We start from the raw sequence: 14,308 nt of genomic DNA, 5'->3' as shown, positions 1-14,308 counted from the left end.
CAAACCAGCAATTTACTTTAGCATTCTCAATGGGGGTGGTGTCATCCCAGGAGGACACAGAACCACCCCGCCATGGGCAAAAATTGGTTCTTGAGGAGTGAAAATGTATTATTCTTTTTATATATGAAGCATAGCTAAACATATAGTAAATAAGTAAATAAGAAACATACATATCTGTGGTATTAAAATTTTATAAAGAGGGAGAGATTAGGAGAAAAAATGTTTAAAAAGGCTCTGGGTAGGGCTATAATGAAAACAGGTCGACAAATACTGTTAAAGCTTTATCATAGGTACTGATACCTAGTTATGTCCTCTTTAAATATTTTTATTTCAATTTTTTTTTTTGCTATTCTCATTAATCTTCCCCCACAAATGTTAGCAGTAATTGCTCTCAGTTTGTTGAATGTCCCAAGCTGAGTCCTACCTGTGGCACTCTGACCTTGGAGCCCCCCTCTCCTCCATCCTCCCTGTCCACCCTTTCTACCCTCACACGATGATTTTCTTTGTATCTTTACCCATGCACAAGACTGTATTTTTAAATTTTAGCTTTTCACTTGTTTATTTTCTGCCTTTGTCACTAGAATGAATTCCGTTAAGTGTAGGGACTTTGCTTTCTCACCACGTTATCCTCAGGCATGCCTGGCATATGGTGAGAACTTTCTAAATGTTCACTGGGTGAGTGTGTAAGTTTATCCCGTTCTAAGATGGTCCATTGGAATCACTATTGGAAGTATATTCCATTTATAGATTAATTGGTGGAGAATTGATATCTTTTCACTTTTCAACCTTTCCCTCCAAGGATGTAGCATTTCTCTCTCTATTGTTTTCTTTTATGTCCTCAGGGGGGAAAAAAGTCTTCATGCAAGTCTTGGACATTTCTACTTAGATTATTTCTAGGTATTTCAAGTTCGTTCATGATTTCTTCTCTTGTGAGTAGAGATCTTTTAATTTTTCTATTATATTTTATTTGTTTTAGTTTCCTATTGCTGGTATGATGAATTACTGCAAATTTAGTGGCTTAAAACAACACCAATTTACTTACAGTTCTGGAGTTCAGAAGTCTCATTTAGTTCCACTGGGTTAATATTAAGGTGTCAGCAAGCCTGCATTCATTCTAGGGGCTCAAGGGGAGAATCCCCTTCCTTGCTCTTTCCAGTTTCTAGAGCCTGCCTACATTCCTTGGCTCATGGCCCCATCCTCCATCTTTAAAGCTCATCAGTTTAACCTCTGATTTTGTCCTTAAAGCCCTCTAGCCCTGATCTTCTTATTTCTCTCTTTTAAGAACCCTTGGATAACCCAGGGTAATTGGACCTATTTGGATAATCCGGGATAATTTCCCTGTCATAGTCACATTTGCAAAATCTATATGCCATGTAAGGTAACATGGTTACAGAATCCAGGGACCAGGATGTGGGTGTCTTTGGGGGACCATTGTTCAGCCTACCATACTTGTTGTTGCAGATATGTAGACAGTTATTCATTTTTCTATGTTCTTGTGTTTGGGTGCACTTTGCCAAGTTCCTATTATTTGTATTTGTTTTCTATTTTCAAACAATTTCCTATTTGTTTTTCTGTTGATTGTCTTAGATTGACTGGAAGTTGCATCATTTGTTCCCTTTCTTTCTGGTATTTATAGCTCATTTTTTTTCCTTGCCTTTTTCTGCATTTTCAAGAATTTTCTGACTAATGCCAAATAATAGCTTTGAAATCATGTACCCTTGTATATTTCTTAACTTTACTAGAAATTGCTTCATTATTTTGCCACTAAGTATGGTGGTTTCCAACAGACACTCTTTATTTTTAGGTTTATTTATTTATTCATTTTTGATGGAGGTGCTGGGGATTGAACCCAGGACCTCCTGCATGCTAGGAATGTGCTCTGCCACTTGAACTATACCCTCCCCCTTAAACACTCTATTAAATCAAGGAGTTTCTATCAAATTAAATACCAAGATTTTTAGTCAGAAATGTACATTAAATGTATTAACCGTCATGATTATTAAAGTGACCATATGGTTATCTCTTTTAATCTATTGATAATTTTCCCAGTAGTGATCATCTCTGTTTTCCCGGAATGAATCTCCCCTGTGTATAGTGTATTGTTCTTTGAATGTACTGCTGACTTCTAATTGTTAATACTTTACTTTGGATTTTTGTATTCATGTTAATAAGTGAGTTTGACACAATGTGTTCAGTGATAGGTTGTGCTGTCCTTCTGCAGCTTGGGCATGTGAATTACCCAGCTATACTGAATGAATTGGGACACTTTCTACCTTTTTGTACAGCTTGGAACTACTCATGTACTACTGAACTTATATAATTTTTGAAAGTTTCACGAATGTGAGTTTCCCTGGACCACCACTACTTATCTCTAAAGCCATCTTCCATACCTAGTAGTGAGGTTGGATCATCTATACTTTCTTCCCTCCTCCGTCTTTTAATATTTGAGGTATAGCTTGTGACCAGGTTTTCCCTGGGCAAAGCTGCCCAATCCATAAAAAGGGGCGATGCCTATCAACTGGGCTTCATTCACAGGGACCTGTTGGGCCAGGGACTTACACAATAAAGATCTGGCTCCCATAAGACTTTCTTTTTTCAGGTGCTTTGGTAATGGTCTTTATCACGTATTAATCATCACAGTGTTTCTTTGAAACTTCTTAACAAGTCTGCTATGTTATTTTCAGTTTAAGGACAGGGGTCATCGCTGAAGGAAGTAACTTCTGGTACTAGAGTTTTGAATAACTAGTTTGTTTTTAAAAGCTTCTTGGGGGGAGTATAGCTCAGTGGTAGGGTGCGTGCTTAGCATGCATGAAGTCCTGGGTTCAATCCCCAGTACCTCCGTTAACAAATAAATAAGTAAAAACCTAATCACCACACCCCCAAACAAAATTTAAAAAAAAAGAAAAAAAAGCTTGGGGTATGTGCCTCTACATTACATGGTACCAGATCTGAAATATGTTTTGGATTGATTACCGTGAAATTGAGCAGAGGCCAACAGGTGCTTCTTTGGTCATAAGAGTTGAAGAAGCCCAAACCAAGAGTTACCCCTCCCCACCTTTCATCATGAAAAGCTCGACTGCTTGAGGTAGCCTTTTTCATTTCCTCAAGGAGCAATTCTCAATTCTCTGCTGAAATGTTCCTCTCAGCTCAGAATTTCAAACCGATGCTAATTTGTCTAAATGAGGTTGTCCACGGCCAGGACGATGAGTTGCAGTTTTAGCTTAGTAAACCAAGGGAATTTGCAGTGAATGGACTTAAATAATTTTTAAGAAGGAGCCTCAGAGTGGGTATCTTTTGATCTTAAATCTTTCATCAGGGCTGAGTTTACATAAATATAAAAGTGGTATTCCTTGGGCTGCTACCATTAATTTCTAAATTAAAATAGTGCTATTTTAATTCAAGTCATCCTATGTAAATGCTTATCCTTGGAAGATTGTTCAGTTAAAAGGCAGCATTTTTGTATAAGGTGTAAGTTGACTTCTCATTCTTTTCCCCCTGCAGTAAAACAGACCATCAGTAACATTTCAATATTTAATGAAACCTGCTTGAGATGGAGAAGTTTGAAGACAGCTGATGTAGAGGAGATGTACTTAGTAAGTTACTGAAAGTTACTGCATTTATAGGTGTTTGTTTTTGGGGTGTGGGGCTTTCAAAAAATATCAACAAACCAAAAAAAACATATAGCTGCCATTATCAATGGAAGATTTATAGTGACAATTGCAATAAGAAGCAAGAAAATGTGCACTTCTGCTGCATAGTTGAAGACAGAGACCTAAGGAATTGATGAGAAAGCCACGAGAGTTTCTTTGTGCAACATAGCCTGATGCAAAGCCGATGTTCAGGGTATCTGTGGGAGGAATCTAATAGCTTTTGCATGTCTGTCTCTCTACACCAGTGTCTCTGATTAGGGCTTGAATGTGTAGCCTAGAGAGTCCAGAGGAACGTGTGAAGCACGATGTGGTTGTGAGTAGGTAAGGTAAAGACCATGGGATGAGCTGCTGCTGGAAGAAATTAAGTCGGAAGAAAAACGTGTCTATTGATCCAGAGGCTGGGATGTTACAGGAAAGTGTAGGGAATGTCAGAAGGGGGCGGGCAGAGGAGAAAAACCTTTCCCAGATTTTACCAGACCTGTTAGAAGTATCCTAGTGCACATCCTGATCTCAAGAAGCCTTAGTTCAGATTCTTAATTTTTTTCTAGGAAAATGTTCTTCGGCTTTGCTCCTGCACTTTTGCCCACGGACTTTCTTATTGGTCATGTGCCATTATGTGTGTGAGAAGGAGAAGGAGACAGTTGGGGGCTCAACCTTCTGTGCATTTTCATTTTAAAATATATTTGTTATATTGATAATGTTTCCATTACAATATTTATGGTATTACAACTCTAATATTTGCTTGCTGCCATATTTCACTTTTTGAAGGAAGCTTTGAATCAAGAGCAAGAGAGCTCGTGAGAAAGGGTAAGTATCCAGGCATTCAGAGCCTTTCAAGAAAGCAATTCACCTAGTGAACTTTTCTATGTTTCAGTTCCACATTCGGGGCCAGAGATGGTATCAGAAGGAATTTGCCCAGGAAATGATCTTTAATATCACTGCCAGCAGCCAGGCTCCTGAGACCTGTTTGGACCTGCATCCTGGTACCAACTACAGTGTCACTGTCCAGGCTTTGTCTTCTCAGAGTCCTGTGGTCATCTCCCTGACAACCCAGATAACAGGTAAATCTTGAATAACAGCATTTGGACTAATGAAGTCACCACAGAGCTGTTACTTTATTTACACCACATTATTACTTTCTTTCAGTATATAATGAACTTTAAGAGAAAGAGAAAGAAAGACATGGAGTTGGAGAGGGGTACTAAGGGGACTGCAATGGGAGCTGTCATGTTTTATTTCTTAAAAAGATATCTGAAAAAAAATGGCAACATTGATTAAATCTGAGTAGGGTGTACATGATGTTGGTTAAATTCCTTCTGGATATTTGAAATATTTTAAATAGTTCATACTTGAAAAGAGTTTTTCTTATTACTGTTCCTTTTTCAGTAACTCATTTGGTTGTTATTCTGTTACCGGTACCTGAAGAGAAGGTAACTCTTAGGGAAAAATGACTGCAGTCCCACTCTGGTCCCCTAGAAAATTCACTTTCTGCTCATTTCCTCATCTTTCTTCAAATCTGTGATGCTCCCCTCACCCCTCAACACACACACTCTGAGCTAAAACTCAGAGTACTAGCTTCTTATTTCTTATTTCACTGAGCAATTAGGAGTAATCTGGTGAGGTCTTTCCACTCCCAAACCTCCCATTGCTACCTGCTTGCAGAACCGTATATTTTGTCTTGTCTCTTGTCCCCACTCCTAAGGCGACCCCCTCCCCAGCTGATGTACTGGATCCCACCCCTTGGTGCCTAATCATCAGTTCCCCCCAAACAGAATTAGTCCCGACACTGCATAGGCATCTTGTAATTTCTCCTCTTTAAATGAAAACAAAGAAAAGATAAACACACTTCTTTCCATCTCATATTTCCCTCCAGCCACTCTGCCTTCTCTCATCCCCTCTTTACAATAAAACTCCTTGAAAGAGTGTTGTGTAGGGCTCCACATCCTTACCTCCTCTTCTCTCTTTCGCTGGTTCCAGTCCAGAAGTATCTGTCCTCAATGCTTTACTGGAAGTGTCTCCATCTTGCAAAATCCACTGGCCAGTTTTGTTCTTACCTGATTTTCTCTACAGCATTTGGCTTTCCCTCCTTGAAACACCTTTCCTTTTGGCTTTTGACTCCTTCTCCCTTGCTGGCTGCTCCTTCCCAGTCTTTTTCACTTAATTCCATCTACTTTTCTGATGCCCCACTCCCTGCCCTCTTTCTTCTCTTTTTCTTCATTCTCTACCCTTTCTGGGTGATCTCTACCAGTCTCATGGCTCTGAAAATTACCTATATGCTGAGCATCCCCAAATTTGTATCCTAGTCCCGGTCTCGCCTCTGAGCTCCAGACTCACGTATTCACCTGTCTCCTAAACATATCCTATTGAACATCTAATAGGCAAACCCAACAGAACTTTTTATTTCTCCCCTCTTCTCTCACCCCCAAATCTATTTTCCATCCAGGTTTCCCTATCTCAGTTACTGGCATTCCTGTTCACCAACCGCTCAGGCCAGAAAGGAATTATTATTAATTCTGCCCCTCCCATCAGTTTCTAATCTTGTCAACAACTCCCACTGGCTTGTTTTGGAAATATATTCTGATTCCAACCACTTCTCCCCACCTTTGCCTTTACCATTAGCAACCTAATCCAGCCAGCAACCTTTTGCTTGAACTCCTGCAATAGCTTTCTTTTTTTTTTCTTTCTTTTCCTTTTTTTTTCTAAATTGAAGTATTGTTGATTTACAGTGTTGTGTTAGTTTCCAGTGTACAGCATAGTGATTCAGTTGTACACACACACACACATATATATATTTATGTTCTTTTTCATTATAGGTTATTACAAGCTATTGAATATAGTTTCCTGTGCTATACAGTAGGACCTTGTTGTTTATCTCTTTCATACAGAGTAGTTTGTATCTGCTAGTCCCAAAGTCCTAATTTACCCCTCCTCCCCTCCCCACCCTTCCCCCTTTGGTAAGCATAAATTTGTCTTCTATGTCTGTGAGTCTGTTTCGGTTTTGTAAATAAGTTCATTTGTATCATTTGTTTAGATTCCACATATAAGTGATATCATTTGGTATTTGTCTTTGTCTGACTGGCTTCACTTAGGTAATAATCTCTAAGTCCATCCATGTTGCTGCAAATGGCATTATTCCATTCTTTTTTATGGCTGAGTCTACAGTAGCTTTCTGACTCTCCTACCTGCTTTCACAGTTGCCTGTCACCTCCTGTCCTAAGTCTTAATCTTCACCATAACTTTAAAAAGATAATCAAAGTACTCTTTTTAAAATGCATATTAGAACATGTCATCCTCAGCTCAAAACAGTCTGATGAGTTTGCAATAATGTTCAAAAAGAATCCAAGTTCCTGACCGTGGAACATGTGGTTTTTCCCCCTGCCTACCTCGATGACTTCATCACTCTCTGCTCTCTCCCTTTCTCACTAAGCATCAGTTGCCTCCCTGCCCTTGCTGTTTCTCAATCAAGTCAAACTTGTTCTTGCATCCAAGTCTTTCCATCTGCTGTTGACTCTTCCTGGGACACTCTCTTCACATGGCTTCTTTGTAATCACTCAGCTTTCTGCCCAAACAGACCAGAAAGAATTCACCAACTTTTGGGCTGGAAAGAGAAGTAATGTTCAATTTGGGCATTCTTTCCCATGGTGACTTATTAAAATGAATAGCTATTCAGTCTTCTACTCCTTGGTCCTTCTCATGTTTGGATGGTTTGCATTGCTGAATCACATTAGCATTTCATAGTTTTTGAGTTGGGGAGAGGGAGTTTGATCTTGAGACACATTTCTACCTTGTTTTGTAGTCTAAGTACAGCCCAGTAGCGCAAACATCCTGTGTCTGTGTTTATGGCCACCAGGGGACGCTGTTGAGCTGTTTTAAGTTCCTTGCGACCATGCCTGCATATTTTCCAAAATCTACCCTACTTTAAAGAATTTGCGGTTTTATGAAAGTGTGAAAATTCAAGTTGTTAAGATCTTATGAAGGGCTAAACAAACAAACACAACAAGAACAAACCCCAAGCCCTCTCTTTACTAAAAGAATCTTACATGTTGATGTGAAGAGGTATGCCTAGTCGCCCAAGATGTGGCTTTGTTTCAGTAAAATTGTGAACTTTTGAATTTTATGAGAAATACGAGGCAAGGGGTTTGGACCTGGAATACGCAGCAGCTGAGTTCCCAGAAGAAAAGTGAATGGAATTTCCCTTCTGAGTGTCTTACATTAAACTAATTCCTATTGATGGGAACAGGATGAAACCACGCGCTTTAAATACATTGCTGACCTCAGAGGAGAGTGAGAGTTTGGGGCATGTTGAAGGACAGAGGCAAGTGCTGTGGTGAAAACAGAAGAGGGTGCTGGTGAGAAGGGTGGTGAGATGGAGTGTTTCTGACTCACGGCCGGCAGCCCATTGGTGGGAGTTCTTCAGAGCAGCCCCGCCATTGACAGTCCCCTGAGGACACGGGGGAGAACAAACTCTTATCCTCGATGGAGACCCAGAGGGTCAGAAAACCTGTCATACATTGGTTATGCTGTTTTCTAGCCAAGTCAAAAAAGCTTGTAGAAAAAAATTTACTCCCTCATAGAGAGAGGGAGAGAACCGGGGAGGGACGGGAAAGAGAGAGAGAAAGAGCGAGAGAAAGTGCCTGCGTGAATGTCAAGATGAAGCACTTGTTTGGCACAACATCGTGATCATTTGAGGCTGAATGTTTATTATGGCACCAAGAATGCTGGAGGAGAAAAGGGAAACAAATGTGTAAAGGAAGTCGTTCCTTCCCGTCTTTAGTACCAAGCCTGGCACGTGTATGGGAACTTTTCCATCTCTGCCTGCATTTGTCATAAGAAATGGACTTTCTCAGATGTTCAGGAAAGCCACTGAAAACACAGGCATGTCCCACGTGTTATCTGACTCTCCCTTTAACGGAGAGGTCCGGTCAGGATAGCTCTGATTCCCCGCGCAGGACCAGGGACCACTGCCCCCGCCTCCAACACCTCCTCTCTCACCGTTGAGCATCCTCAGGGAGGGCCGTGCAGGACCAGGTTTCCTGAGTTTTTCTGCTGTGGGCTTCTCTTCCACAAACCACCCAAGGACAGTGCGCTCCTGTGTCCTCAGTGAGAACCCTGTCTCCCCAGGCTGGTTCCAGGGTACCACACTTATTCCTGCTGGTTCCCTTGGCTCCCAGCAGGCAGAAGCTGCACCAGAGGTCAAAAGGTCAAAAGAGGTCAAAAGAGGGACTGTCCTCCATCCCAGCGGTCTCCCTCTTTGTCCAGCCTCTTTCAGAGTCTTTCATGGACACAGGTGCTTTGATATTTGATGACCTAATGTTAGGTCAGGCCAGAAGAGGGGTACACATGTCCTTCCATACCTCCATGGGCCACCTGTTCCTCTCGTCCCCAGAAAGTTCCCAACTGCATTCTAGTTTCAAATCAAACCCTCACCCCTCAAGGAAATGGCCACATGGGGATGCATGTCTCCCCCTCCTCCCACTGACAGCATCCGCATCCTGGCTTCAGCCCCACTATGACCGGGTGGTACCACAGAGAAGAATGACTGGATGTATTATTTTCCTACATTCACGTTAGCTTTTTACAAAGTATGAACGGGAAAGGTTCTTTGTATCAGAAGCCTAAAACCCAGGGTTTTTAATGTGTTAGGAGTGGGAGAAGGGTATGCTATGACTTAACAATTTAATTCAGCAGGTATCTGTTGATTGGTTATGTGGAAAGACTGGTGCTGAGTGCTGGAGGGGAATAAAGATAAAAAGAAGATTGTTCCTCCTCCCTGGGAGGCCAGGTCGCATAGCCTCACTGACAGGGGAGGTGGAGCTAGCCTTGTGGTACCTGACGATTTGTGGTGGAAGCTCCGTTTTCTCTAGTGCCATCAATGTCAATTCATCATACCTCGCGTAGGGGGAGTGGTCTATCGGGGGAGGTGCCCAGGATTCAGAAAGAATTTTTGGGGTGTTTTATTTATATGTGTTTATTTGTGTGTGTTAGTTCCTTGCCTTTACCTGAAGTTTATAGCATAAGATTGGGACCTTTGTTTTATTTTGGTGCAGATCAAAATTTCTTCTACTTTTGGTTCTTTTAGTTCATTTTAGTGGATTTTAGAGAAACTTTAACACATTTGCACTAATGTTACTGCCTTCCTGTCATTGATTTTAATAGTTTGCTTACATTCATGATACTAGTCTTTTGTTATATATACATATTTTACTCTCCCCGTCCCCCCCGGTTATTTACTCTTTAATTTTATTTCCCATATTCTTTTCAACATTTAGACATTTTAAGTTTTCCTGTGATCAATTCTATTGATTCTTTTATAGTTTCTGCCTCTGATCATGCCAAGAAAAGCCTTCCCCACCCTGAAGTCAGATCGGTTCTGATTCTCTACTATTTTCTAATGCTTCCTAAGGGTTCTGCTTTTCACATTTAAGCCGAGACCCATTTGGAATTTGTTTAGATATAGGCTCTAAGGCTAAATTTACATGGTAATTTTTTCCCCAAATGATAAGCCAGTTTCCCATCACCTCTGGAATGACAGTCCACGTCACACACACCAGATTCTCATTTATTTATGTGAGTCTCTTTCTCGACCATCTAGCTTCTTCCATAGCTTTGCCCATCCTGTGCTGGTACCTCACCACTTCAGTTGCTGTAAATTTGTGACATGTTTAACATTTGATAGGACAAGTTCTGCTTCATTGCTCTTCTCCTTACTCTTCAAAGTTTTCTCAGGAGGTAACCTCTGTGATTTCCCTGTTCGCTCGCTGCTAGTGGAGAATGGATGTTGTTGGTACCTCAGGATGGTGATGAGGCTCTCCCTGCTAGGTCTTCCCCCGTGTCACACACTACATCCTCCAGCCCAGAAATGACCCATTTCTTGCTTTGGGTCTGCTTTGCAATGAGTAATGAGGCCACTGGAGAGAGGAGCAGGTCTGCCGAGGACAGCCGTTTGGGGGATGGGGAACAGCACCTTGGACAATATGGCTAGAAGGTAAGGTTATTTAACCTCAAAAACGTGGTGGAGAACCAGCCTGATGAAGTTCAAGCTTTGGCATTAGAGAGAAAAGGCAGACTGTTTAAAATATAAGATGGGGAAGGCCTTCCGCAGGGAGCAGAAAGCAGCCTAGAAGTCACGTGTTGATGGGCTCAGCCGCGCAGTAGTGCCCACGTGGAACTGAACGAATGACCCTCGGCTGGAAAAGGGCGACGTGGCGCAGGACAGGCAGGAAGGGCCTCCTGTCTCTGCTGTGGGTCCACTTCTCCAAGCTGGGGAGCACTTTGTTCTGCTCTTACTGGAGTGGGTGAGAGACCGGGTGGTGTTGAAAGGTTAGCCAAGAGATTAGAGCAGCTCGAATTACTAATCTTGGAGAAGAACAAACAGAGGAAAAAGTTAAAAGAGCTGAAGGAGGGTTCTCATACAGTACAGAGTAAACAGTTAATCTGGGCTGAAAACAGGAAACGTGTGATAAAAACCACTTATTTTACTGTGACAACAAAACGTCACGAATGGAAAGGGCATATCTATGATAGCATGAAGGGCTGAGCGCAGAAATACTCAGATACTGGCACATTTGGTTAGTGGCCGGCACATCTAAGCTGTGTGACCCGCAGGGCAGAGTGGCAGCTGATGCATTTGTGCTGTGAATGTAACTCCCAGTTCGATGCTGGAACCCTGGTGTCAGCCAGTCAGTATATTCTCCTCCTGGTGGAACATCTATTTGGGAAATCTGGTTGCTGGGAAGAGCAAGATAATGACAGAGAGCTGTGTGATGATGAAGGAGCTAGAAGTCTGATGTGGTTCCCCCCCAAGTAGGAACCTATCGCCAAGTTAACCACAATGCCCACAGCATCTGCCCTCCATCAGTGCTGAGGCATGAGTTTCTTTTTAATTGTGGTAAAATAATACATAACATAAAATGTACCGTGTTAATCCTTTTTCAGTGCACAATTTATTGGCAGTCACTCACCATGTTGTAAACCATCACCATGATCTATTTCTTAAATGTCTCCGTCACCCCAAAAGGATACTCTGTTGACCATTAAGCAATAACTCCCCATTCCTTACCTACCCCTCCTCAACCCTTGGCAACTCTGATCTACTTCTGTCTGTCTGGATTTGCCTGGTCTAGGTATTTCATTTAAGCGGAATCATGCAATATTTATCCTTCTGTGTCTGGCTTATTTCCCTGAGCCTAATGTTTCTGGGATTCATCCACGTGGGAGCATGTGTCGGAATGCACTCATCCCTTCTTAGTTTAAAACTTTCCTCTTGTTGAGGACCACTGTCTGCTTCGTCTGATCATACTCCTTTTCTTCTTTTCGACATGTTTTCAGAGCCTCCTCTTCCGGAAGTAGACTTCTTCGCCGTGTGGGGTAGGGCTCTGCCACGCCTGAGGCTGCGGAGAGCCGAGGAGAAAAATGGACCTGTCAGGTCAGTAGTGGCTCCTTTTCCGTGGCTGCTGCTGAGCCCCCGGGGGCGTTTGGGACACTTTGGTTTGAGTGAGGAGGCACCTTCTCTTCTTGGCTTTACTTGGAGCAATGCAATCAGGGCCCCCTTTTTTGTTTCCTTGGGTACAGCCCTGGCCTTTGATTCCCACCAGCATCCTCCCTAATGAATAGAGAGACTTCTCAGGGGCCAGAGACAAGCATTTGGGCAGCTGAGGTCGGGAAATGAAATCCATTCCTTTGGTCACTGGGCAAGCGCTGGTTGAGTGTCTGTGATGTGTTAGGCACTGCCCCTTTCACTCACGTGTCCACATCCATCCGTCAGTGATGGTGGGTCAGGGACATGGTTTACCAAAGGCAGAACAGAGTTTCCTTTATTTCAGGATGATCTGGGCGTGTGTGTAGTGGTTCCTACACATGAAAGGGTCCTTTGGATAATTCTCTTAATTCATTCACGTGTTGAGATGTGGGCAAGATGCTGCATCGTTAATGACTGCTTCTGGGAGTCCAGATAGTATTCGGATGGAATGAATTACCTCAGTCGGTGGGCTGTGTTGTGTTTAATTACGCTTTTATTCACAAAGTTCAAGATAGGATGAGAAAAGCAGAATTTTCCCTTTTTGGAGAGGAAGATGGAGGTTCTCCTGGGAGATGAGCATCTTACTGACAGGAGTAAGTCGAGGAGGTGGCAGTGACCCGCTTCCTTGACCTAACCCCCACTGCCTTATGTCACCCCTGGTCCTCTGGCCTCATGACCCTACAGTGCAGTCAAGGTGAAACGTGAGATGTCACACAATTGTGAAAAACAGGGTCTAAGATACTATCTGTGTGTCCATTTGGGATGGAACTGAGGCTTTGCCTGCCTTTCTGTTAGTTTGAGTTCAGTAAATGCACAAAGATCTTTCCAGGCGTGGCTGTGGCCTCGGTTGTTCTGTTTCTTGATTCCTGACAAGTCACTGGAAGGCATCGCACTTCTGTTGCTGTCAGGAGAACAGAAGTTGTGATACCACTGCCTGACAGAATTTGCAAGACAAACGTGCTGTTTAAGCCAGATGACTATGTAAGGCGGAGAGAAAAGGCAAATGACAGTCTGCGCTTGTGGCTCTGTGCCTGCCAGTGCCTCCAAAACAGGAAGTGGAGACCCGTGAGTCATTCGAGGGAGGGTGGTGATTAGAAAGAGGGGAGAAGTCCTTCCAGAACAGTCCTGTTCTAAACTGCCACAACTGCTTCCTCAGCGTCATCAGGGCTGATCACCAGCAGGTGATTGGGGCGGTTTCCTTGGCTGACTGCGTGGTTGGCGCCGGGGGTAGCAGCTTTGCTGGCGTGTGACAGGCCTGCTTTGGCCTTGTGTGTTGCAGGTGCGGGGTGCGGGGCGAGCAGTGGTTTGGGGCACGTGGCGGAGGAGGGGCACTGGGACCAAGTCCCCCCCCTTAGCTTGGGGATCTGGGGTGGATGATGCAGCCTGTGGCTGGGCTCTCCTATGCTAGTGTCTCCACACTTGCCAGATCACAGGAATCACCTGGATGCTTTATCAGCAACATTCATTCTCAGACTCTACTGGAGATTTTGATTCAGTAGATCTGGGGTGGGGCCTGGGAACTTGTAAATTTATCAGGCAACTCGGGTGATTATGATCCTACTAACTGGGGAGACCGCTCTATGCCTCACGAACGGAGCCTCTAACAGGCAACGAACAGAACCAAGTGAGTGCAGGTGAGCCGCGACCTTGCACTTGAAGCCACCACCTCCATGGAAAGACAGGAGGGACCTGAAGACGTGCTTGTGGACAGCAGGCAGCTACTGTGCGTTTACCTTCTTTCCGGCGGCCCTGATTCATAGGGATCTTCAAGTCCCCAGGAAAGTTCTTGTAGGTGTTCCCTTGGAGGCTTAGCAAACGTTTGCCACTGGTGGCAGTGACAACTCAATGCCCTTAACTTTGTCCCTTTTGTAGAAAGCCCTTTGCTGAAAGTGAACCCCGAAACTCTGTGGAAATCAGGGGCCTGAGAGCACTTAGGAATTTTGGGAAACGGGTGGGTGGATACTTCCCAAATATGACACCTGCTATCAGGGAAGGCTAGTAACTTATGTGCCCTTAGGAAGCAGGAGGTGGGGCATGAGGAGTGTGGAGCAGGAAGTGTACATTTATTGGTAAAACAGAATTATGTGAGCTAATGAGTTTTGGACATTACACTAATCATATTTAGTGCTGATACAATTTC

General features: G+C 43.2%; 1 protein-coding gene across 27 annotated transcripts in view; it reads left to right on the top strand.

Moving 5' to 3' along the window:
* SUSD1 (sushi domain containing 1) overlaps nt 1–14,308 on the top strand; it is a 142,351-nt gene that overhangs the window by 74,415 nt on the left and 53,628 nt on the right. For 15 of the 27 annotated variants that reach the window (XR_012506515.1, XR_012506514.1, XR_012506513.1 and 12 more), the window contains exons 11-12: nt 3,502–3,593; nt 4,525–4,711. Coding sequence is in view for 13 of the 27 variants with exons in the window: in XM_074362004.1 (XP_074218105.1) it covers nt 3,502–3,593; nt 4,525–4,711 (279 nt within the window). In the remaining 14 variants the exon portion in view is untranslated. Of the gene's footprint in view, nt 1–3,501; nt 3,594–4,524; nt 4,712–11,978; nt 12,076–14,308 lie in introns of all 27 variants that reach the window. The other 12 variants (XR_012506505.1, XR_012506503.1, XR_012506502.1 and 9 more) reach the window with 1 other exon arrangement.

Source organism: Camelus bactrianus, chromosome 4 (assembly GCF_048773025.1).
Source record: "Camelus bactrianus isolate YW-2024 breed Bactrian camel chromosome 4, ASM4877302v1, whole genome shotgun sequence".
NCBI classification, from domain to species: Eukaryota; Metazoa; Chordata; class Mammalia; order Artiodactyla; family Camelidae; genus Camelus; species Camelus bactrianus.
This window is presented reverse-complemented; position numbering and strand designations above follow the sequence as displayed.